This window comes from Callospermophilus lateralis, chromosome X, assembly GCF_048772815.1.
Source record: "Callospermophilus lateralis isolate mCalLat2 chromosome X, mCalLat2.hap1, whole genome shotgun sequence".
Classification (NCBI taxonomy): domain Eukaryota; kingdom Metazoa; phylum Chordata; class Mammalia; order Rodentia; family Sciuridae; genus Callospermophilus; species Callospermophilus lateralis.
Window position 1 is genome coordinate 122,693,988 of NC_135325.1, and position 25,273 is coordinate 122,719,260.

A 25,273-nucleotide genomic window follows, 5' to 3' on the forward strand; every position below is an offset into this window, starting at 1 on the left:
GGGGCCATGGCTCAGTGGTAGAGTGCTTGTCTAGCACTGGGTTTGATCCTCAGCACCACATAAAAATAAAAAAATAATAAAATAAAAATATCGTGCCCACCTATAACTAGAAAAATAAATATTTATAAAAAGAAAAGAAAAAGTGTCTTGTTTGGTATTAGCATCTGGCTTATGGGAGGGAATAGATTGAAGCTGTAGGTCAAGTGACTTGCATCTACAGTCTCCTTGGGACTTAGCAGATTCTCTTTTGCTCAGTTAGAGCACAGGGTTAGAACTTCATGCTTGATAAATAGATGAACTCAGCAGGCAATAGGAATAGAAAGATTTATATACATCTAACTGGGAAATCAGCTTTTGCTATCAACAAAGGCAGCCCTACTGAAAGTCTTCATGTCAGTTTTCCCTTGTAAGCCCTTTAAGAAGCCCAAAGCTGTCTGTGTGTAAAACATTGGTCTTGCCTATTTATCACATCATGTCGCTGAATGGCTCCCTATAAACTCACACTTGCTTTCAGCACCTGCTTACATGCATTTTTGGTGACTGTTCTCAAAGGGAAGTGTCTGGGAACCATTTCTGAAATACACAGCAATTTTCCCACTTTCTTTGGAAACCAAAGCTGTTGTTGCCAACTTGCCATGGATAAATATCTTGAAAGTTAGATTGTTTCCTTCAAGCTGATGGTAGCTGCCTTGACTGTTTTCTTTCATTTGGGAAATAATATCTAAAATATTTGCAGAGCAGTATTTCCAAAAGTGGAGAAATTATTTCATCATATTAAGTACTGAAAGCACATTTTCCTTTCATCAGATGGGGACCACCTCCTCATAATGCTCACAATGCCAGTGACAATGGCCCACATCTCTCTCTCTCTCTCTTAGTTGTGGCTTTGTTTTTTCCCACTTTGTTTTTAGAATACTTTGGGTTTTGAGGTTGATGAATAATTCTTGAGCATTGTCCTAGTTAACGATGCAGGGCTGTGATCCCCTGAGATTGCTTTACTTAGAATTGGGGAGTGGTGTCATTTGTGTTGGGTTTGATGTGGAAAGAGGGGACCTCAAACTCCACCTAGCCCCACTAGGAATCTGGAGCCAATCTAGGTTCTTTCCAGCAGCCAGTGAAAGGAAGTCTGTTTGTGCATGCTGGCTGGGGAATCATAATAGGTAGATGACTGTAGAGGAAAGCTAGTCACCAATGTGGAGATCGTGCCAGCTGGCTAGCCTTGTAGGGTCCTTCAGGCCAAGCTCTTTAGTATATTGAGAGAAAGTGAAACTCAGAAAGATGAAGCAACTTGCTTGTGAGCCTTGGCAGGAGAGGTTGAAACCTCAATGATGCCGGCACATCTTTGAGGAGAGGCAGGCTCTGGGCAGCCTGAGAGGCTGCCTTGCAGATTTATTAGGGCTTCTTCTGCCCAGTGCTTTCAGAATGTGGACCCAAGGAAACATTGCATCAAGGGTCTATATTCAAGTCCAGTCTTCTGGGTTCATGCCCTGCCTTAGAATTCATTGAATATAACTCTAAAGTCAGCTCCCATCATCCATTGCTATTATGTGCTCCTGGGCCTCTGCCTCAGTTTATATATATATATATATCAAAGGGGGTTAGACCCTACAGTCTCTAGTTTTCTCTTTCAATATTAACATTCAAGGACCTTAACTGAGCTTTACTGTGGAAGAGGGGGAGAACAAAAAGGGGATACCCTCGCCCAACACCTCTCATGCACACAGCACCCCTCTGTCCAAGTGGCTTTCAGATTCAAGTCTCACTTTATCTTCACATATACCATGTGAGGGGAGAGAGCAGGGGAATCAGCCTTATATAGCAAATGAGGAACATGAGGCTCAAAGGGGTCAAGCAATTTTTGGATGGAAGTTGACCCCATGTCTCTTGACTCCCAGCCCTATATTCAGCCTGCTATTGCTTCTAGACCATCAGCTAAAAACACTTTGCAAACCTGCACTTGCCTGCCTCCACCTGCTGTTATGACTGGCATCTGGGCCCAAGTGTAGCATGTTTACAAACTGTTTCTACACTGAGGTGATTGCTAGCTGAAATTGCTACAAAACCAAACAATTTCCAACATTTTTCTCCCTCCTTGCTCAGCATTTCTTTTTACTCCTGTATGACAAGTCTAGATTTTTTTAAAAAATCATATCCAGGATAGGGGGAGTCATTGTGGCCTTTGGGGCCATGGCTGAGCAGTGGGTAGGGGCAGGAAAGAAGTCCAGCTACTGTTCCTGCTTCTTTTGCTGGTCAACTATAGAAACTACTGAGGACCAATTAAGCAGCAAGCCCAGTTTGATGGACAAATAGTAGGGCCAGATACCTACTGAAACTGAAACTTAAAAGAGGAGCCCTTTCCCCCAGGGTCTCTAGTGTTTAGTGCTTTCTAGAAGTGGAGGCAGGAAGGAGAGGGAGGATGTGTATGTCTGTATTTACGTATACCTATTTATGAGCAGGATGATCCACAAGGGATACTGGAATAGTTTCCCAGCACCTTGTACCAGCCCCAACTTTGATAATCAGCTACAGAAAAGTTTAGAGAAACTAAGCTTGCAGACATTTATCACATGGGAAACTAGTGCATCGTTAGCCTGGCCTTCCAGTTTGGATTGCCACTTCAAATCCAAGGTCTCTTTAAATCCTAAAAGTGTCTGATGTTTATGACACAGAAAAGATGATGCTAAACAAGCCCAATAATTGGTTTCTTTTTTAAGAAATGAGATTTCAAAAATTCTCAGCTTCGGTGGAGCATGATGACCAGCGTTGTCATCATTGCTCTAAGATGATCTTGGTCTGCCTTCATTTCATGGAGTTCCCAAGTTCAAAAAAGTCTCCAAATCCATAATGGATGGCTAATACATGTTGTTCCACTTTAGAGTCAAATAAGTTTTCTAGCCAGCTTGCTGGTTTAGATAGTTGCTTCTTTGAAGTAGCATTCTGTCATCTGAAAGCACTGTGTGGGAACATGCAGCACTTCTATTTGCCAGGAAGTACTGATCTTGAGCTGAGCTGATTTGTCACAGAGTGCCAGTTAATACCCAGATGTGTGTGCGGGTGTGTCATTTGTAACCTCAACAGCATGAAGAAATTCTGAAACCCAAGGTGTAGAGATTGGAGATTTCTAGGGAGCAGCAGCAGCATTGCCAAAAGTAGGATCAACTAGAGAGCCTAAGATAGTTGAAGTCGTTTGGAGAGCATGTGGGTCACTGGGGAAGGTTTCCAGCACTGCTTTGTCAGTAGCAAAAGAGAGAAAGGACATGTTGATGATCCATTTTGAAAGGAGATAATCTTGCTTAATGTGGAGGATATAAACATTGTTTGCCTCCTGAAACTTAAAAAAGATTGCTTCATTGTTTCTCTAAAGGAACATCCTTCTGAAATCCTGAATTACAGTAAGAAGTCATAACAATTTGTTGATAACAACTTTTTAGAACATAATTTACATATCATAAATCCACCTATTGAAAATGTACCATCCAATATGTTTTCATGTATTCACAGAGTTGTACAGCTATCATCATAATTAATTCTAGAACATTTTATCACCCTCAAAAGAAACACTGTATCCATGAGTAGTCAGTATTTATTCTCCCTGCCTCCCCTAGTCCTAGCAAGCACTAAACTACTTTTAATCCCTGAGGATTTATGTATTCTGGATGTTTTAATAAATGGAATCATAATATGTGTTGCTTTGTGGCTGACTTCTATCACTGAGCACAATATTTGCAACATTCATCTATATAGTGGCATGTGTTGGTACTTCTTTCCTTTCTAAGGCTGAATGATATCCAATTATAGGAGTAGAACACATTTTGTTTATCCATTCATTCATTGATAGGCATTTGGTTTGCTTCCATTTTGGGTCACTATGACTATTGCTGCTTTAAACATTCATGTATAAGTTTTTGTGTATATACATGTTTTCAATTCTCTTGAGAATATACCCAGGAGTGGAATTGCTATTTTTCATAACAGCTGTACATTCCCACCAGTGAGAGGGTTCTAATTTCTCTACATCACTTGGTGCTTTTTAGAGTAAATTTTTCAAAAGTGATATTTTAGAATATTGATATATTTATTAACACAAGACTATAATTATATGCCTTGCAGCTGTTACATTGTGTCAACAGTCCTTCCATTATGCACAGAAATATTGAACAATGTATTATGTATTGCCAAACTCCATGCTGGGTGACTATCAGTTTTTGGTGAAGCCCTGTATCCATGCTTGTATCTACCCCATAGACTCATTCAGCAGATAGTTCCTAAGACCCTACTAGGGGCTCTGAATACTCTGTGGGCCTACCATCACAGAAAAGACATCTCCCTTCCCTCACATAGTAGATAGCCTAGAAGTAGGGCCAAATACTAAATACATATCTCCTGCCAAGGGCAAAGGGTACACAGAGGGAGCATGTGTACAGTAGGCTCTTCCTATTCATCTTATAGCTTATTAAAGAACCAGTGAGATGCTGTATGTAAACAGCTAAGCCTAATGTCTCTCATAGCGAGTGCTCAAAGGTAGGTGTTACATTTCTGTACAGAAGTTTACATGTTACACATGAGGAAATCAAGTCTCAAAGTTTAAGCAGCTCCGTAACTCATGACTAAGAATCTCACCTTCCTGCCTCAGGCCCTCCTTCCTCCTTGGGCTCCAAAGCCCCAGCTATACTGCCATCCAGAAGTCTGACCTTCTTAACCTTTGACCTGCCTGTCTCTAGCCTGTGCTCTTCCTGCCCTTCCCAGGTTCAGTTCCCTGGCCCGAGGTAACCTATTTGATCCATACCCTAGCATAATACCAAGAGTGTTCACAGCAGATAGTAATTAGTAACAGTTAATCCCTTGTAGAGCAGGGTGATCTGCTGTAATTAGATTCCAAAGTGGTCATGATTGTGACAATGGGTTAATGAGTCTATTAATACTCCTGCAGCTTTCTCTGCCTATCAGCAGGTCTATACCTCCTTCTGCCATCCAGGCTAGAAATCTGGAGGATAGGAATATCCTCATCCTGCTGGTCTGTGTGCATCCAGCCATCAAACCCTACAAATCTTCCTTCCCTCACTTCCCAGCTCTGGGCCCAGCCAGTACCCAAACATGTTGACTGTGGTAGTGAGGAAATAGGCTGCTACTTCTGGCCAGAGAATTGGGCCTTTGTTCAGAAAGCTCTGGCCACTACCCCCCACCTGTTCTCTTTGCATTGGTTCTGGGGGCCACAAAGGGGCAGGACATGAAATCAATAGACTTGAGTCTTTAAAAGCCAAGGCGGCATTTTTTTTTTTTTTTGGCCTTTTTTCTTTAGAGCTGAATAGGCAGTTTGTTTGATGTTGATAGGTTTTGTGTTGCCAGCCCTGAAATGAGATCTGGTGCTCCATCCCCCACAGAAAGGAGATGCTGGGCCTGCCTGGGCCAGGGAGTTCATGATGGCCTCTGCAGTATCTGTGGTCTTGTTTTTCCTTCTTCATTTGGGTATGCTGTATATTATGTGCCATTTTGTCTTCATTTTGGTGTTTCTAGATCATAATATTGGAGTCAGTTCACAGCTGAGGTCTCATGTTTGGCTCCTGAAACAGGGAACATTTGGGTGGGACAATTTTAGAAAATAAAAAAGGTGGGTACAAAATGTGTATAAATTGCTTGAAGAAAGAATGCTATGTAGAAAATGTCCCAGAAGTACGAAGAAGAATCAGTGATCTCCCTGGATATGAATCCTGAACTCTTTTTTTTTTTTTAATAGCAGTTAGGTCCTCATTGGGAAATGATGATATTCAGAGGAAGTTGCAAACATAGTTCAAAGAACCCTGTACTCTTCACCCAGTTTCCCCCAAAGTGACATCTTAGATAATGACTTTCATGTCTCTGGATAAATATCCAGCAGTGCAGTTGTTGGTAGCTACATTTTTTTATTTTTTAAGAAACTGCTCAGCTGTTTTTCACAATGGCTGTACAGTTGTACATTTCCTCCAGCAATGGATGAGTGATCCAGTTTCTCCACATTCTCACCAGCATTTCACGTTGTCACTTTTTTGTGGGGAGGGGTACCGGGGATTGAACTCAGGGGCAGTTGATCCCTGAGCCACATCCCCAGCTCTATTTTGTATTTTATTTAGAGACAGGGTCTCACTGAGTTGCTTAGTGTCTTGCTGCTGCTGAGGCTTCCTTTGAACTCCCAATCCTCCTGCCTCAGCCTCCCAAGCCTATGGGATTATAGGCATGCACCACCACGCCTGGCACTATTTTTTTTTTTATAAAGACAAACTTTGTATAATAATTAAGTGACATTTAGAACATCCACAATATTATGGAATCATATCTACTTCCTAGATATTTGCATCACCACAAAATAAAACACCATACCAATTTTTAAACAATTAGTTCTCCTATGTCTCTTCTACTTAGCCCCTGGCAACCACCAATCTGCTTTTCATCTTTTTGAATTTACCTCTTCTACACATTTCATATAAAAAAATACAGTATGTAACCTTTTGTAACTGACTTCTTTTATTTAGCATGTTTTCAAGATTCATCCATGTTGTAGCATATATCAATACTTCATTCCTTTTTTTTGGTACCAAGGATTGAACCCAGGGACACTTAACCACCAAGCCACACCCCCAGCCCTTTTAATTAATTACTTAATTGATTTTTTTAAATTTATAAATTTATATTTAGAGACAAGTTGCTGAGGGCCTTGCTAAGTTGCTGATGCTGGCTTTGAACTTGATCCTCTTGCCTCACCCTCTCAAGCTGCTGGGATTACAGAGGTGCACTACTGTGCCCAGCAATACTTCATTCCCTTTTATAACTGACTAATATTCTACTTTATGGATATTCCAAAATATTGTTTATCCATTTATCCCCTGATGAAAATTTAGATTGTTTTCACTTTTGATTTTTGTGACTAGTACTGCTATGAACATCTGCTTTGAAGTATTTGTTTGAATGCCAATTTGCAATTATTTGGCATATATGTCTAGGAGTGCAATTATGAAATCAAATGGTAATTCTTCAACTTTCTGAGAAACCATCAACATTTTTCACAACAGCAGCAACATTTTGCATTTCTGCCAGCAATGTGGTATTTTTTTATCCCAGTGAGTGCAAAGTGATATCAGGATATTCCAATTTTTTGATATTGGATAATTTGGATAGTTTGTGCTTTTAGAATAATTAATTCATTTCATTTAAATTTCCAAATTTTTGTGTGAAGAGTTTTTCATAGCATCCTCTTATCCATTTTGTACCTGCAGGTTCTGTGGTAACATTCACTTAGTCATTCAAAGATATTGGCCATTTGTATTTGTCTTTTTTTCATTGTCAGATTACTAGTTTGTCAATTTTATTAATTTTGTCTTGCTCTTTTCCCATTTGGGTTTCTCTCTATTGTATTTCTGTTTTAAATATTATTTATTTTGCTTCTTTATTAATTCCTTGCTTCTTCTTGCTTTTGGATCTAGTTTGCTCTTCTTTTGTTAGTGCTTTAAATGAGAGTTTAGATTACTGATTTTAAACTTTTCCTCATGTGTAATGTAAGCATGTTATAAATTTCTCTCTTAGCATGCATTTACCTATGCTCTACAAATTTTGATATATTGTTTTAAGTGGATTTCTTTGCATTCATACTTTGGGAGGTTCACTCAGCTTCTTGAATTCCCACATTTATGTCTTTTGCCAAATTTGGGGGAGTTTTCAGTCATTAATTCTTTAAGTACTTTTTCACTCCTATTCTGTGTCCCTCCTCTCCTTTTGGAATTTTAGTGGCATGATTGTTTATAATCCCAGATATCATCAAGTCTCTGTTCACTTTTTTTCTGGCCTGTTTTCTCTCTGTCATTCAGATTGGGTAATTTCTGTTGTTTCATCTTAACTTTTTCCCCTCTTGTCCTTTCCGTGCTCCTTTTTATCCCATGCATCAAGTTTCAGATATTGTGTTTTTCAGTTCTAAAAATTCTATTTGGTTCGTGTGTGTGTGTGTAATTTTTTTTGCTGAGACATTCTCTATTTTGTGTTTAAAGCATGGTGTAATTGTTGGTTAAAGCATTTAAATGATTAGTGTTTTAAAATCCTTGTCAGATAATTCTAACATCTGTGTGTCATCTGTTGATAATATTTTTCTTTCCATTTTAAATCTTCCTGTTTCTTGGTATGACAAGTGTTTTTCTCTTGAAATCAAGACATTTGGGGATGTTATGTTATAAAAGTGGATCTTATTTCAATCTTCTGTTGTACCTGACTTCTTCTGATACTGCCTCTGGCAGGGAAAGAGGGGCACCATCTTATTTTTGCCAGGTGGATATAGAAGTATGGGTTCTCCCATTTAACCTTTGTTAATGTCAGAAAGGGTAGGGCTCCTCATTTCAGCTAGGCAAGGATGAAAATTCTGGGTCACCACTGGGCGTCTACTGATAACCACCCTAGGAGAGATGTGGAGAAGTGCCTCATTACTGCCAAGTTGGGGTAGAGTCTAGAATCCCTGATTGGTCTTTGCTAATGGGATGTAATGGGACTGCAGTGTTTTCTCTGGTGTTCAGCTGAATTAGAACAGTTTTATCTAAAAAAATTTCTTTCTTGCTAAGTTACCCCTTTCCTGGTTCTCTGGTTAGGAAGAGCAGACATTTTCGTCTGTGCCTACTGGCATTCTGAGTTGCTGGTTTCTTTTTTTAAATATTTATTTCTTTTAGTTGTACACAATACCTTTGTTTTTTTAATATTTATTTTTTAGTTGTAGTTGGACACAATACCTTTATTTCACTTATTTATTTTTATATGGTGCTGAGGATCAAACCCAGGGTCCCACACATACGAGGCGAGCACCCTACTGCTGAGCCACAACCCCAGCCCAATACCTTTGTTTTATTTATTTATTTTTATGTGGTACTGAGGATCGAACCCAGGGTCTCACACACACTAGGCGAGCACTCTACCACCGAGCCACAACCCCAGCCCTGGATTCTTTAGTAATAAGTCTGGAATTTATGAGGCAAAAGAAAACCCAAGGAACTCCTCAAATTCCAAGGTTCCTTTCCACTCTGCCTTCTTTCTACCTTTAAGACTCTTTATTTGTTTGATATAAAAGGTCAAGAAATTTTAATTGTACTCAATGGGAGAATGGGAAAAAAGCACTCTGTCTTTCTAGAGATAGAAGTTCAGACATTGAGACTTTAGAGCCTCATAATATATTGCTAAGAAGATCTATGTTAAAACAGGCTGCTCTTGTATAAGAATGTCTTAGCAGAGCTCTTATCGCATGTCCACCTTGTGGAAAACAAAAAGAAAGGACATCTTTACCTGGGTTTGTATGTCTGCTCCTCTATCACAGAGCACATACATTGGAATAGCCATGGTCACAGTCTGCTCAGTTTGTTTCCTGTAAACCAGTTCACCAGAGTTTCTTGAGCTCCTTTCAGCACCCATTGCTTCCTTCTAGTGTCACTTTGTGCTTTGAACTATTGGTCAGAGAACACTTGATTAGGTGCTAGCAGGGCCATGTTGATATCTGCTCCTCTATGGTTCCTAATACTTACTCTCACATTGCTGAAGGAGCCCTAAGCCATCACTTGATCCAACCACCATATTCTTCATACAAAGGAACTGTGTCCCAGACCATGGAAGAGTCTTCCCTGTGTCCCACTGCATACCACTCAAAAGCAATGAGAGACCTACAGCCCACATTCCTCATCTGTGTGCCTGGTGTTATTTAGTAATATCAGCCTGCTCCTCCACCCACCCCCTGTTCTCCAATAAACCTTGCTCTGCCCCATAACCAGAGACTGCCACTTCATCCCTACCAACTGCCTCACAGAAGTGCCCTTCATCACTGGGGGTGGGGGTGCTCAACAAGGGTTCTGAGGTGGGGAGAGAGTCGGAAAAAGGAATGTGGCTGACTCCACACAAACCTGTCCTCAGAGTGTAAGTCTGTGATTCACGGGGTCAATGGTATCATCTTCATATCTGAAAGACAGTGTACTTTTTGTCTCCCTAAGCCCTGTGTCTAGGTCGTTTGGGAAGCACCTTGGAGAGTCAAGAATAAAATTGCAGGTCAAACAATGGATGACTGGAAAAGTCGGCTTGTAATCAAGAGCATGCTTCCCCATTTCGCCATGGTGGGAAATCGTCAGGAGCCCAGAAAGCTCCAGGAATCGGTCAGAAAATGGGCTATGGGGGGAGGGGGGTGTTGAATGCTTCTAATCTTAAAGTTGAATATAATATGTGTTATTGAAATTCTCTATGCAAACTTGATGGCAGGGGTCTAACCCAAAATATAATTGAATATGATGTGAAAAAGATCTAGAAAATGAGCTGCTCCTGCCCCACATGGGTTTGTGGAAGAGCTGGAAATATACTCCAAGGCTCAATCTGGATTCTCAGTCCAGTTATTTCGGCACTGAACTCCTTTAATTGAGGAAAGGATGAAAGGTGAGAGGAAAGAAAATCTTCCTTTTCCTTTGGATAGAAACCAGCCAGAATGGAAAGCACTAGATGTCTTACATTAACTTCCTAATATGACTAAAAGAAAGAAGCTAGTAAGTAGGGAACACAGAGGGGTTCCCTTTCAACTCTGTAGTCCTAGTGTCCTCTTTACAACTTTTTGGACAAATTTTGCTTTCCACCCTAGGAATCCAGAAATCATCCAAGTGTCTGAAATTTAGCATTTTGATTCTAGTGGTAGTTCTGTGAGTCCAAGACAATGATAGATAGGGCCATGAGATCCATGGGTTGGTTGAATTTGACAATAAAAGCCTGAAACATCACCAGTCTAGTGAGATTAACTCAGTTAGCAGGAGTCGCTGCAAACACAATGGCTGTTATCTTAGGGTATTGGGCCCAAAAGGAGTGGCTTACTTAATCTGTGAAATTAATAGAGCAGAGAGGAAATGGCTCTTATAGAGCCATGGGTCTGCTTCCTTCCTGTTCATAGAACTAGGAGCCCTAGGCTCTGAGGTAATGCCTTTTCACATAATTAGAGGGCCTGTCTTCTCCAATTCCAAGGGCAATGTACTTTATTTATTTTAGGATACTGATATGTGCCCAGGTGTGTGGGGGGGAAGTGATTGAATCGTGCTTCTCCTTTTTTCCCCTCATTGCCAACAATGTTTTGAGAATGTGCTATGAAGTTAAATGTGTACATGTTTACAAAATTGTGTTTACTGGAATCCCAGCTCTGGCAGAAATGACAGTCAGATGACAGCTATTACTTGGCCAGCAACCTGTTCCCCAAACTGCCAGCCCCTTGTGAGGTATCTTCTAGAAGGCAATTTTTAACCTCCATCCTAACTAACTACGCTTTTTATTTCATGCTTTTCTCTTATGGTCAATAACTGAGTATGTAAATGAAGAATCTCTGATAGTGGCCCCAGAGTTCCTGGTCAGTTTTAGCGTGGCTTCAGACCGCCTCTTCATTTCCCACTCATTTTCATTCACTTGGGCCAAATCTTAGGAGAAAAGGGTAAGTAGGTAGTAGTTGTAGGGGTCTCTCCCACTCCACCAATATTCTTTTTAAAAATGTAACACATAAGTAACTGCTTCAGTCTAAGCAGTGTAGATCACAATGCCCAGGGAGCATTGTACTTAGAATGAGTCCTTGGAGCAGCCAGCGATGCTCTCACTCTGGAGAGGCTATCATTCCTCATGCCATCTCCAGGCTTGGCCTTTCCTAGAAGATAGCCTTTTGTGCCCTTTGTAAGCTTTGCCAAGATTTCACATTCGTTGCTTTAAAGTCTCACCTGGGACTTGACCACAATCAGTCCTTCTTCCTCCTCCATGTCACACCTTGTTCTCTGTCCTTGGCTCTGAGTGACCTATTTTCAAAATGCCAAACTGTCCTAGAAGACTAAGGATTTGCCCCAGTTAAGGGGATCCAAAAAATATGCTTCAGGACTCAGAAAACAGCTATCTCAGAAAAGTCATCTTCACAGTTGAAACCACATCTGTCTTCTTGGAAGACATATGGTCTCTAAAGCGGATGATATAGAGAAAGCCTACACCTTTGGCTGGGCTGGGCAAGTGATGTTTCCATCATTGAGCAGCCAGGGAAGCTCTTGGTGAGGTGTGAGAGCAACTGAATTTTAGTGTTTGATCAATTTGTGAGACCTCAGGAAGATACCCTGTGCTAACATTGAACTCTGCTGCACACACTGAGGATCTCAGCAGCTGGATTCTTAAGAAATGAAGGACAGAGATTGACAGATTAAAAGCAGAATGACCTCTGAGTTCACCAAGAAACCTATTGTCCAAAGAAGTTACTTCAGGGTCTAGAATGTGAGCAGCAAAGGGAGGCCCTTTGTAGGATCTAGCTGTGCATTTCCAGATGCTTCCATTGTGTGTTGTTTTTCGGATGCTTCATAACATCCAAGGATCCGCACCTTGCATTCACAAAACCATGGATATCTAGAAACACATTGCTTGCACCACTCCCTCTCATCCTGAAAGCAACCTTAACATAGATATCTGCTTCAGATTTGGCTGAACTGGTTCTCTTGTTCTTTCCTGGGAAACAAACTAACCAAAAATGCACATCTTAAGTCAGAGTCTTGAAATAAAATTTTATCTGTCCCAGAGAAAAGTTCTTTTGAACAGCTCTGGGATTTATGTATAAATAAGTTGAGAGCCCCATTGCAGGAATATATGCATCTGATGTGACAGCTATTCTACCCTAAGACCAAGTTTCTGGTCTTCCATCTGCTCCTAAAAGCTCCAGAGTTTTTCTGAGAATGAAGTTCAAATGAACTAAGGGCAAGAATACCTGGCATTCACTAGGTGCAAGGTACTTTGCTAAGCAAATATAGATAGTGGGGTACACTATCTCCTGTAATCCTCATGACAACCCTGAGAGGAAGAGACTATTATTCTCTGCAGGGAACTGAGGCTCAAAGAGGTTAAGCAATTTGACAAAGTCACAAACCTAGGAAAGTGGCAGATCTCAGCATCTGCTATCCTCATCACCATACTCTGTGTCTCTTAGATCTAAAGCATGTTGAAAACCACAAAACATTGAATTAGGTATCAGGCAAAAGTAGTCATCAGTTAACTATAATAGTATTTTTAATATTCTCTCAATTTCTTGTGATAACATAATAAAAATTTCACCTTGCAAAAAAAAGTGGTCATCAGAACTCTCAGCAATGCAAACACCTTTTCAGCATCATTTATTCATTCATTCAGTGGCATGATTGATTAATGATTTGTGATGTGGGAAAAACAGGAGTTTTGCCTTTTGAACATTTGGGTGTCTATCCAAGGTTAATAAGGCATCCAGTCTGCAGTTTGTGTGTGGAGTTTCAACAGCAGGCAGAACAGTTGGTCCTTCCCTTTGAAGTTAAGATCTTGATTTTTTCCCCCAGATCTGTAGGTCAATTGACTACTAGTGTGAGAATCTCAAAGTTATTAGATCTGCAAATTGGGAGTCCTCCAGAGTGTGCATATAGTCAGGACTCAGGTTACATGTCCCATGTCAGCTCTATCTGAGTCTATACCTCACTGAATTTGCAAAGATTCCCTCAGCTGTGAGCAGCTCCTGGACAAAAAGGGGAACTAAGGGCATTACCTGCACAGTTGATGAGAGAAAGGGGCAGCATACTCTTTGCTTACCTTCTATAACTAATTAATGCTACTAAATGACTTGCTCTTTAAGGCCCCATTGAGATGACATGCCCTGTAGTCCTTCTGAGCTTGCTGACCTGGGCCAGAAGGGACAGGTTATTCTTATCATTCTCCTTTATGGGTGAAGATAATTAAATATGAAAAATCCAGTGACTCACAGAAGGTAGGTAGCTTCATCTAGGGTTCTCAGTGCAGTGTGCTTCCTACCTATAGACTGACCAGAACCAATTCTCAGCCTGTCTCCTCTCCTCTAAATGAAAGTAGGGCTGAGGCAGAAGAGAGGAGCCACTGGTGTAATGGTATGTAGAGATTTGGATGGCTGCAAAAATACTGGTCCTGTTCTATTTGTCCCTTTTCTTTAGATTGGTGACCTTAGAAATACCTAGTAGGAGGTGCTGTATTCCCCTCTTCCTATAGTGTGTGATCTGGTTCAAGATTTCTGCCCATCTGCCATGGGCACATGGAGTCACATGCTTTTGCTTGCAAATGAGCACTGGACTCAGAAAGCAGATCTCAGACTATATCCTATTAGTGTGACAGTCTCTTTGTGAGACCTTGAACCAATACCCTCCCTAAAATCCAGGAGTTCACAGTCTAGGAGCAAATTATTCAGTCTTCCCTCCTTGGGAACAAAGCTATACTATTCTGAAGTTTGTGGTGCAACCTGGAGGAGAGAATGGTTGAGTGACTCTCCTGTGCAAGGTACTTTGTGTGTATCACCTCATTTACTCCTGTACACAGGGATTGCTATTTTCATTTCATCAAAGAGGAGACAGAGGTTCAGGTAAAGACAAGGACTTTTCCTGTGTCACACAGATGGAAAGTTGTAAATTCATATCTCAAACCCAATTGCCCTGCCTGCCTTTAAATCTCCTCCCACTTAGCTGCCTCCCATTCCCCAATTAGGGACTCATATCTTTGGGACCTTTTGCAGGCCATGCACAACTCTGGGTGCTCAGGCTAGACCAGTGGAGAAAAGAGAGCCCCCTTTCCTGGAGCTTTTATCCCTGTTAGCTCCCTGGAGCCTTGTGACAAGCATGACTCACTGTCCAGCTTGGCAGAAAACCAGAAATGAGGATCCCATAGGGATAGGGGGACAGTCACCTAGGAACTGGAATGACACTTAGAAGTCTGGGAAGGAGGACCAGGTTCAGGGATTGGAGTTCTTGCCATTAGCCCAGATTCACACAGGCTGTGGGTATGTTGTGGGTACATGACTGACCCCTAGAGAGGGGATTTCGTGTGTATGGCCTCACTTCCAAAACCCAGATGATCCCAGGGACCATCTCATCAAGGAAGCAGCAGTCTCTGCCATTTACTAAGCACTTAGGTGAGCCTCTGAACCTCAGTCTGCACATCAGCGAAGTAGGCCTATAATTTTGCTCTCTATGTGAAGGTCTCAGGGATGATGAAACAAGACACAGATGTGCTTGCATTGTAAAGCACACAGGGTAGGACTGCTCTTAGCACTTGTTTTAGTGATCAGAGAATGGCATTGCCTCAGAATTGTTTTTCCATCAGAAGGGCAAAAAGGAATGTGTCCTTGGCACTCAGGTACGAACACAGAGGACCCCTGAGGATATCACAGCCTCATCAGCAGCCCCACTGCACTGAGGAGAGTTGGATGTATGGTGCAGTTTTGAGCATTCTGGGTCAAGGCCCGAAGTGCGCTTGCGCCTTGCTATTTTGGGGATCCTCCCCATGGAGCACGCAGCTGTTCCCTCCCTTTGCTCCCTCCTCCTACTCTTGCAGCAATGGGCCCTTTCCTGTTACAGACACCCCACCAGGGTGGGAAACCAGGCAGAGCCTTGCCTGCAGACAGATCTCTTCCTCAAGGGCTGAGCACCGGTCAGCTTGCAGGACACCACTGGGCTTGGCATCTGGGTCCTGCCTGGGTAACCCAACTCAGCAAACCGGTGACCTGCAAATTAATCGCAGTCTGTTGGAGGGGGAGGATGCTGGAAGGGGAGCTCCATTTGGCAGCTGGCTTCCACAGGCATCTGGGAGCCTATTTCTGAACTTCCAGAAGCCCACGCTGGCCTTGTCTGCATTCCTACGTAGTTCCTTCCCCCAGTTTCCTTGATATTAGACCCAAGGTAACAGGTGTCTGGAGGAAGAACTGACCCAGGGAGAGGAGGGGATGTTGTTGGACTCCCCTCAGGGCAAGGGTGACAGGAGAGCACAGCCAAGCTGGACTCAGGTTCCACTGCCTTCTAGGGGACATGTCCTGGGAGTATGAGCCTGTGGTACCCCAAACTGTGGGCTGACCTATGCAGGCAGACACCTCTTGCTTTCACTGAAAATTCCCTGGTGGAAAACTCAATGTCTCCCTTTTAGAGTTAGATATATGGATCCTAAACTGCCCTGAGGGGATTTCATTCTACACTTCTGGCAATGACAGGATGGGGGTGGGGGTGTATGCTTCTCAGGGTTGGGCTACATATTTTGATTTCTGCAGTAGATACAGAATAATGTGTCAAAAAAAAATCTCCTCCCCTTGTTCCTTTTCCTCCCTCCCATCCTCCCCCTTCCTTCTCATCTCCCTCCTCCCTTCTCATAGATGATCATCCCCTAGATCCAAAATTAGGAAGGCAGACATGATCATTGAGCCAGTGGACTTGACCATTGAGGGCCCAAACCCAAGGCCTGGCTGCTTCTGTCGTTCCCTACCTCATTGGTGCCTCCTGCCCCTTTGGCACAGGCTTGCCTTTGTCTGACACCCTGAAAAGTGGTTGTCTGGAAGCCTTACACTGGAACAGAACAGGATAATCTACAGAACACCATTTGCTCCAATGGGTAATTCTAATCTGCAGATGCCAGCTGAGCCCTGTCAGGAAGGCTATGTGCTTTAGGGGTAAAGAGATGAGTAGGAAACAGTCTGACCTTCATAGAGCATGTTGTGGGGTTGAAAGGTGCATAGGCCCATCACAGGGGCCTGGAGGTTGGTCAGAGCAACTGGCATTGTGGGGGACGGTAGAAACCAAGGCCTCTTAGAGAGACCACTGAGGCCCAAGGGAAGAGGGTGTGCTTTAATCCCCTAGACAATATGCAAATTGTCCAACAGTGGACAAAGGCTGTAAGAGCAAAGCTGGAGGGGATCTGGGAGGAGAGGGTGTTTCCCTTGGAACACTGGCCAACAGTTGCACAATAATAAGTATCATTAGTGTAGGTGAAGCATAGCATTTTGGACTGCTGCATAACACGGTTCAGAAATGGTCGCACTATAGTGGAAATGTTTAAGTTTTTCAGTTCCAAAAAGGTTGCTTATCCAACCCTTCTATGAACAATAGACCTGCATGTTCCCCTGCAGTGCAGTGAGGGCACTTCGGAAATACCTTATTTCCCAGGGGGAAGAGGCTCGGCTCACACACTGTGGACTGGGAACTCCATGCAGCACATAAGCTACTTTAGTTAATGCAGTTGTGTTAGTGCATGGCTGCTCCAGTCCTTGGCATACTATTTACCAACGAGTTCACAACTGGGACCACATGGCCTGCAAAGCCTCAGACAGTCACTATCTGGGCCTTTCCAGGAAAAGTTTGCCAAGCCTGATCCAGGTCACTGGGCATGTGGTTCCAGTTTCCCTGAGGCCTTTGTTGCCCCCAATACGTGGGCACTGTCCTCACTACTCACTTGAGGTAAAATCATAGGACCTTATGTCTCCCCACGTGCTTCTTCTCCATCCCCTCCACCCCATGCCACAGTACTGCAACTGGCCTAGACCCCACGCTGTCAATCCCATCCTCCTTGGGAGTTCTTACATCTGCAGCTGTTCCTTTTTCTTCCTCTAACATTCATTTCTCCCCCTTTGGCATCCAGAGAGGTTTCACAAACATCGAACTGATCTTTCTACGGCTTCACCGCTCCCCCTCATGGCTTCACACTGCGAACAGAATATAATCCAGCCCCCTTCCCATGGCCTGCAAGGCCCTCTGTGAGCTCCTGGCTACTTCTCCAGCTCACTGTGTGCCAGGCACACTGGCTGCCTGCTCATCACCACAACAGACCAAGAGCCTTCCCTCCAGGGCCAGGGCCTTTCCACATGCTGTGCTCTTGCCCGGAGTGTGTTGTCCCTGTGCTTCTCTGCCTGCTCCTTTCTGCATTAGACCTTCACTTAAAAGTCTCCTCCTTAGAGGACCCCCAGCCACTCTCTATCACATCACTATTTTTTCAATGCTGCTCACTCTGGTTTTGTTCCTGTTGTTCTCCTATTGTTTGCCCCACTAGAATTCCAGCTCCTCTGTTGTTGACACCTGTCTTCCCTGGCACATGCTCATTTTGGTGGAGGTCTTTTCTGGGCCCCTCAGCAGCCTTGCCTTGCATTTTTAAAAGTCTCCATCTCTGGTGGAGGGAAGCTCAGTGCCACTGTAGCTGCTTCTTTTCTAGAACAAGCTTCAGGTGCAGAAAGTCTAGTGTTAGGGCTGCTGTGTGACTATCAGAAGACCTAAACATTTTCTTGCCTCTCATCTTCCCTAAAGTAAAGCCTTTAGGGTTTGGAACAATGGACTTGGCCTAGATAAAATTCCTCCAGGAAGTCAGTCTGCAAACACCAACACCCAACACCTGCTTTCTGAATAAATGACTTCACACAGCTAAGTGTACAGTAGCTAACCACTCTTTATTTTTTTTATCACATGACATCTAAGGAACTTAAATTGCTTTGCCCTTTCCTGTAGTTAAATCTGACATAAAATTATTTTACTGGCATCACGTTAACAAACATGAATCTCCCGTGTTTCCCCAGTAATTCAGCTTCAATTTCCCAGATAAGGAAAAATTAAGTATGAATGACTGCAAGGAGACAGGCTGTTTTGAGACCTCTGTTAATAACACATTCAAAATGAGTCTTCTTCCTCAGGCTCAGTCAGTGGAGCTTCTTACAGAGTGCTATAACAAGAAATTAATATCCTGTAGGAGCACCTCCACCCACATACCAGTATACCATCATGTTTAGACCACCATGACTACCAGCTCAATTACCCATCAACTCTGCCACTTCCTTTTTCACCACCTGTACCACTACCACCATCACCATTACCTATATCACCTCCACCATCTCTACTACTTACCTCTACTCCCCGCCACTACCATCACCACTGTCACCACCTCTGCCCACTTCTATCACGTCAAGCAACTCTACCACCAGCACCAGCACCCATCTCTCTCTCTCTCTCTCTCTCTCTCTCTCTCTCTCTCTCTCTCTCTCTCTCACACACACACACACACATACATGCACACAAAAGAACACTCAATTATGCAATTACAGATACTGTCCATATATAGTATATTAAATACATGTTTTAATTGTCATTATTTTCAATATGTAACCTACTCTTCTTATTGTGTGCTTTGGGGCTGTGGAACATCATGTATTTGTGATGAACATTGAATTAAAGTTGACTCTAAGAAAGGGTGATATCCCCTAATGTATACTCTTAAAAAACCAATAAATTTAGGTGAAGGATCTTTCACTTCATAAAGTATATACTGAGGATTTCCTTTCAGTGGCAAATTCTTGTTGAATTTTATTATGATTTGGTTTACAAAAGTTAGCCTTGCACACAGCTGTTCAGGAGCTCAGCCAATGACTAAAGACAGATCTGCCCTGAATGGCAAATGTTGCTGAGTAAGCCATGTTAACAGCTATTTTAGGACCACCAGGAATGTGTTTGCATTTTCAGGAGTAGAAAGAGAGATAATATTTATTTGGTATCTACATCACACCAGGCACTATGCTAACTTTATATTTCTAAGCTCATATAATCCTTATAACAAATGGTAAAGTAGCTTCACTCTCCCCATTTTGTTGGTAAGAAAACAGGCTCAAAATTATTTGCTTGAGGGACTGGGGCTGAGGCTCAGTGGTAGAGTGCTTGCCTCACACATGTGAGGCCCTGGGTTCGATCCTCAGCACCACATATAAATAAACAAATAAAATAAAGGTATTATGTCCATCTACAACTAAAAAAAAAAAAGATTTGCTTGAGGTCTCTACAAATTAGAGCCATGGTTTCAGCAGACTGAGGGTTCAAGACCTATCTACAGCCCTCTCACCATCCCACACTGCTAAGTTCAGCAATTGGAATTTGATGTCCAGAAGTTCCTTTATTTGATCAGATCCTCCATTTGTCTACAACACTTTTAATGTGCATGGAGTATTTGGAAGTTCAGTCAGGTCAATAGCAATGCACCTGGTACCTGAGCGAAGATAAAGGGCTTTTTAGGCAAATGTTTGGGCCCTCGAAGATCAGCAAATTCCTAGTAGCCAAACTACCTTAATGTTCATACTAAAAACTGCAGGAGGAGCTTCCTTGTTTAAGGCTGCTGCTATCTGGCACTCTCCTGTGATGTGTAACTTGGAAAATCCTAGGGCAAGTACAACAGTCCTTACAGCCAAATTGAAATGCTATGACTGAGACTGAACAGCAGATTTTATGTTACTGAAATTACGTGCCTTTTCCTCAGTGTCCAAGCATAACCTCTAGGTCACCTTGGGTAGGCTGACTTTCTTCCAAAGTGTCCATACATCTAGTGCCATGCAATCTGGATTCTTAGTACACTGATTCTGATCTGCACTCTGAAGTTTTGAGTGTCAAGCTCTGCTCTGCCACCAACTTAACTGTACTACTTGAAGAAATTGCTTGGCCTCTCTGAGCCTCAGTTTACCCATGTGAAAAACAAGGATCCAAAGTAAAACCATGACTATATCCTACAATTGCTGCTTGAACCAATGAAGAGAAAGTCCATTTTCCACTGACAGAGGCTATAATCTTACAAAGGTCTGTGGTTGATAACACCAAGAATTGCAGCTGAAGTTCAAAAACAGTCCAATATGTTGGGAGTCTATATAGATCCCTCATGACTACTGCTTGAGTGCTTGTATAATTGGAATAAACATCACAAATCCCCCACATCCTTGGAAAGGCTTTGGTATAGGAGCCACCTCCCGTGTGCACATAAAAATGCAGAACTTGACTCCTAGGTATGTATTCCCTGCTCAGGCAGGCTCTGCTGTTTGATTGTGCAGACACATATCTTGCTGTTTCTGACCAGGTGGTGGCCAGAGATAATTCTAGAGTGGTGTTCTACTTGGTTGAATAGATAGGGAACATATGATCAGCTTGCCTTAACAGGATTCCAGATGTGGAGTTGGGCTAAAGGAGCCAGGAGGTTGAGGAGTAGGTACAGCAGAACAGGCTTCTGGAGGACCATGCCTTTAGAGAGACTTCTTGCCTCAAAGTAAATGCAATCCAGGCTAGATGGCTCATTTCAGCTGGAATGGGAATACAACAACCTCTCTAACTCAAATGGCAGTGACCCATGGGTCCTCACAAACTCTGCCATAGGATTCTAGGCTTCTGCTAAACCTTACCCATGATGCAATTTTAGATCAGAAAGCTAAATGTGATTTAGATGACAAATCAGAACCAGTCTTCTAGTTGCCTGATCTGACCATGCTTTTCTCTCTTGGCTCTCTGCCTGTTAGGTGTTAGAATGGTGGATGTCTTCATTCAGCCTGGAGACAGGAAAAGTGTTGCCTACATCAAACTCTGTCAGAGGCCATGGGCAGTGCAAGTGGACAGGCAGCAGGAGCAAATAGGTGCTTCTCTAAAGAAGTTGCAGAAGCCAGGGGGATGTAGCTCAGTGGGAGAGCACTTGCCTAGCATGTGGAGGCCCTGGGTTCCATCTCAGACTACCAAAATATAGGTACAGAGGTTTCCTTTTGCCAGCCTGGAAGTTGACTTTGAGGCTTAGCCCTCTCTGCCACATTTTCATCTAGTTACAATAGTGAACATTCCCCCCATATTTTTTATTGGGGCATTATAATTACACATAATGATGGAATTTATTGTTGCATATTCATACATGTATAGACTATAACAATATAATGTGGACAATGTCTTTTCCTAATATTTCCCCATTCCCTTCCCTCTGCCCTCCCTCTGATCCCTTTCCCCTACTCTACTGCTTTCCCTTTTCATGAGACCTCCAACCCCCACAAATGGTGGACATTTCAAAGAGGACTTAGGTTATGGAAAACAGTTTGGTGGTTCCTCAGAAGGTTAAGAGTTAAACCCTAGAACCCAGCCATTCCACTCCCCAAACAAACAAATCAGATATTCAACAAAAACTGCATACAGATGTTCATGGCAGCACTAGTCCTAATAGCCAAAAGGGAGAAACAATCCAGATATCCATCAATTGATGAATAGGTACATAAAAACTGTGGCCTGCCCAAATGATGGGATATTATTCAGCCATAAAACTCCTTGGGTTAGGATGATCCTTTGAGATCTAAGCAACAGTGTGGAGACAGGCCCAAGAACTGCTATTGCAAAAGTAATTTTAATGTGCCATCCTGGCATGAGTTGGGTCATGAGGGGAACTGGGGCATGGAGGCAAGGCTGGTAGGGTCTTTCTGTAAGAAGAGCTGGTGTTACTGCTACTTCATTTACCCAATCACAACCATTCTTAGAAATGCTCTGGATAATGTGTTTGGCTACCCCATGTGTTGCATGATTTTTACACAGCTTAAACCATTCTAACTAATGGCTCCTTATTGCGCCAGCATAGCTCTGCCCAGCATTATATTATATCGCTGAAATGTACCAGTAGCCCCTCTAAAAATTCTCTCATGCCATCAGGGATCAGCCTAGGGGCTTCCCCAGCTGTCAAATCACCATCAGCAAGGAGCCTTCCACTGCCTAAAGGATCCTGCATTCAAAGACACAGCCAAGAAGGTGACACTTGAGAGGAAGGCCTGAGTATCCGGGGAGCAAGGGAGGTGGAGATAAGTGCACCCCATCTGATATATATTCATCAGCCAAATCTGAGGCCTCAAATAGTGTTGTATGGCATGAAAGCAGGGCCCACCAAATGAGTTGAGACTGTTTGTATGGCTGCCCTCCACTCCCTGGGTAGGTCTCTGAATGCAAGTCTACACTCTTAGCCTGCCTGGATGGCTCATCTGCACATGGGCTCTAGGTAGACATATAGAAAGCTGGGGACAGGGTCCGTCATAGCCCAGGGCAGCCTAAAAATATTTATAGCAGGCCTACAGCTGTAGCTCAGCGGTAGAGTGCTTGCTTAGCATGTGTGAGGCTCTGGGTTCGATCTTCAGCACCACATAAAAATAAATAAAAATGATAAAGGCATTGTGCCCATCTACAACTAGAAAAAAATTAAAAGAAAAGAAATATTTACAGCATAATTATGGGATTTCACAGCCCACTAGTTTATGGAATGTCTGGGTCTCTCTGCTTTGCAGGGTGTCTAAGCATTACAGCTTATGGATTTTTTTAATATATTTATTCCTAAGTTTTAGGTGGATACAATATGTTTATTTTACACTTATGTGGTGCTGAGGATCAAACCCAGTGCCTTGTGCATGCTAGGTGAGCGCTCTACCACTGATCCACAATCCCAGCCCCTTATGGGTGTTTTTTTTTTTAAGAGAGTGAGAGAGGGAGAGAGAGAGAGAGAGAGAGAATTTTAATATTTATTTTTTAGTTATCGGCGAACACAACATCTTTGTTTGTTTGTGGCGCTGAGAATCGAACCCGGGCTGCATGCATGCCAGGCAAGCGTGCCACCGCTTGAGCCACATCCCCAGCCCCTTATGGGTGTTTTCTACTGGTTCTGTCACTCATCAGATGAAGGGAAGTCCGGCATTTGTAAGAATTGCCCAGGCACTTGGAGGAGCACTTCCTTCCTCACCCCTCTTCCACCTCTTTAGAGCATTTCAGAAAGAGATATTTTCTTCATTCATTCACTGTGTGACCTGATTGTGCCTCAGTTATATTTTCCTAATAGCAGATGGTTGGGGTCTGCAGGCAGGAGGCTCTATACAATTTGTAGCCTTCGGTTGATCCCCTTGCTGAATGCACTGTGTATGACAGAGGACCCACAGCAACTGGAGAGGGACTTGTCAGAAAGCACACATGGAGTCAGTGTGTTGGTCCAATGCCTACTGGGGTTGCCCTGCTGCCATTGGCCTGGACTGCGTATGCGTATGACTGGGTGGCCCTGAGACAATGCATCTTGTCATCCGGCCCTCATCTGAAGAAAATGGAGCATCCTGTCCTCATTGTAGGAACTAGGAGCCTCTACCTGCATCTGGTGCTGAACATGTAGTTTCTGCTAGCTCAAGGAAAGTTGGGGGCACCAGGATATCCCCCATTGGTAGGTCAAGGTTGAGACATCACTGACTCCTGTTGAAGACAGTCAGCATTCAAGGCTCCCTACTGATACCAAATACCCTGATTGTCCAGAGCCTCATGTGTTGCAGTTCTGGAAATGCTGATAATCCTGTTGTCCTACATAAACTTCAGTGTCAGTGTTTTGGAACATTCCACTGAAAAACAAACATGAAAATGACACATATGCCCAAATATAGGCATTTAAAATGGATATTCATCTGAGCCCATGTATATATCCAGGCATATTCTCATATGCTCATTCTCCCCCCCCCCCACCTGCCCCGCAAACCCAGTCATGATGTACCATTGTCTTATCTATTCTGGGCCTACATTTTTGTTACTTTCTTCTGAGCAGATCTGCTGGGGAAATATCCTTGTCCTCAGAGGGCTGGAAATCTAGTCTGTTTGGCCAACATCAAGTGCCTGGAAACTCATAGTGGGGAAGTGTCATAGTACTGAAAATAAAGTTGTTGATACTCAGATGTACTTGTAGGAGAGACCAGAAGAACCAGCAAGCAAATTGCCCAGAGCTAAAACAGTGGAGACAATGAGGAGAAAGAGAAGACTAAACAAGCCACAGGCAATTTTTACCTTCTTAATAATCTTACACAAAAGCCTAAGTGCTCAGTGTCCTCTGTGGGAAACAGGGGGAGAATGAGGCTCCCTGATACCTTTGACCTTTTACCTTCCTATCCAATAGGAGCTGTGCATACCTCGTCCTGGCCTTTTGTTGGTATCTATGTGAAACTTTCAGCAAGAGAGTCCAAAATTAAGCATTTAAAACAGCCTGCCAGGCATATTTGGAAAGAGTATTGCTCATAAGTTATGTTCTTTATTTTGCTTATTCCATTTCATGAGCCTGGACTGTATTCTTATACTCTATTCCTTTTTCTAAGAAATTTTTGTCCTTTTTGTCATTCTGAACTAAAAATGTAGAGAGGGAAGCATTGCCATATGTCATTGTTCAGACAGAACCAGAAATAATGTTGACTTCACAGCTGAACTTAGCCCCAATCAGAAGGATGGCCTTTGTTTTCTCATGATTTAGGGGGTGGGGAAGCCATCACATGTTTCAAAATGCATTTTAATGAATGTTTATAAGGTCATGGGGATCACATTGGTAGCTTTGTCTGCCTGATTATGAAATGGGACTCTGCAGGCATCTATGTATGGAGAGAAACTAATTCATTTCTACCACCAAATGCAAGACCTGCATGGCCTCTGGCTGGAAGTTGGGACATTTGAGGTCTAGGATCCTTATCCCTTAACTGACTGTATGGCCAAATGCAAATTATAGCCCCTTCTGTTTTCTGTAGAAGTAGAGGGTTTAGATCTACTCTCTAGGAATCCTACCAACATCTATGGCTTCACTCAATGTCACAGACTCAGGGCAGGAACCTGTGTAATATGTGGACTGAAGAAAGCAAGAAATGGCTGGTATCTAGAACTAATAGCTTGCTGTCACTGAGACCACAGAG

General features: G+C 42.8%; 1 protein-coding gene across 2 annotated transcripts in view; it reads left to right on the forward strand.

The window, feature by feature from the left end:
• The window catches only part of Mamld1 (mastermind like domain containing 1), a 100,855-nt gene that overhangs the window by 39,820 nt on the left and 35,762 nt on the right, over positions 1–25,273 (forward strand). For both annotated transcript variants that reach the window (XM_077106754.1, XM_077106755.1), the window contains exon 2: positions 9,981–10,139. In XM_077106754.1, the coding sequence (XP_076962869.1) occupies positions 10,044–10,139 (96 nt within the window). In that variant the 5' untranslated portion in view covers positions 9,981–10,043. The remainder of the gene's footprint in view (positions 1–9,980; positions 10,140–25,273) is intronic.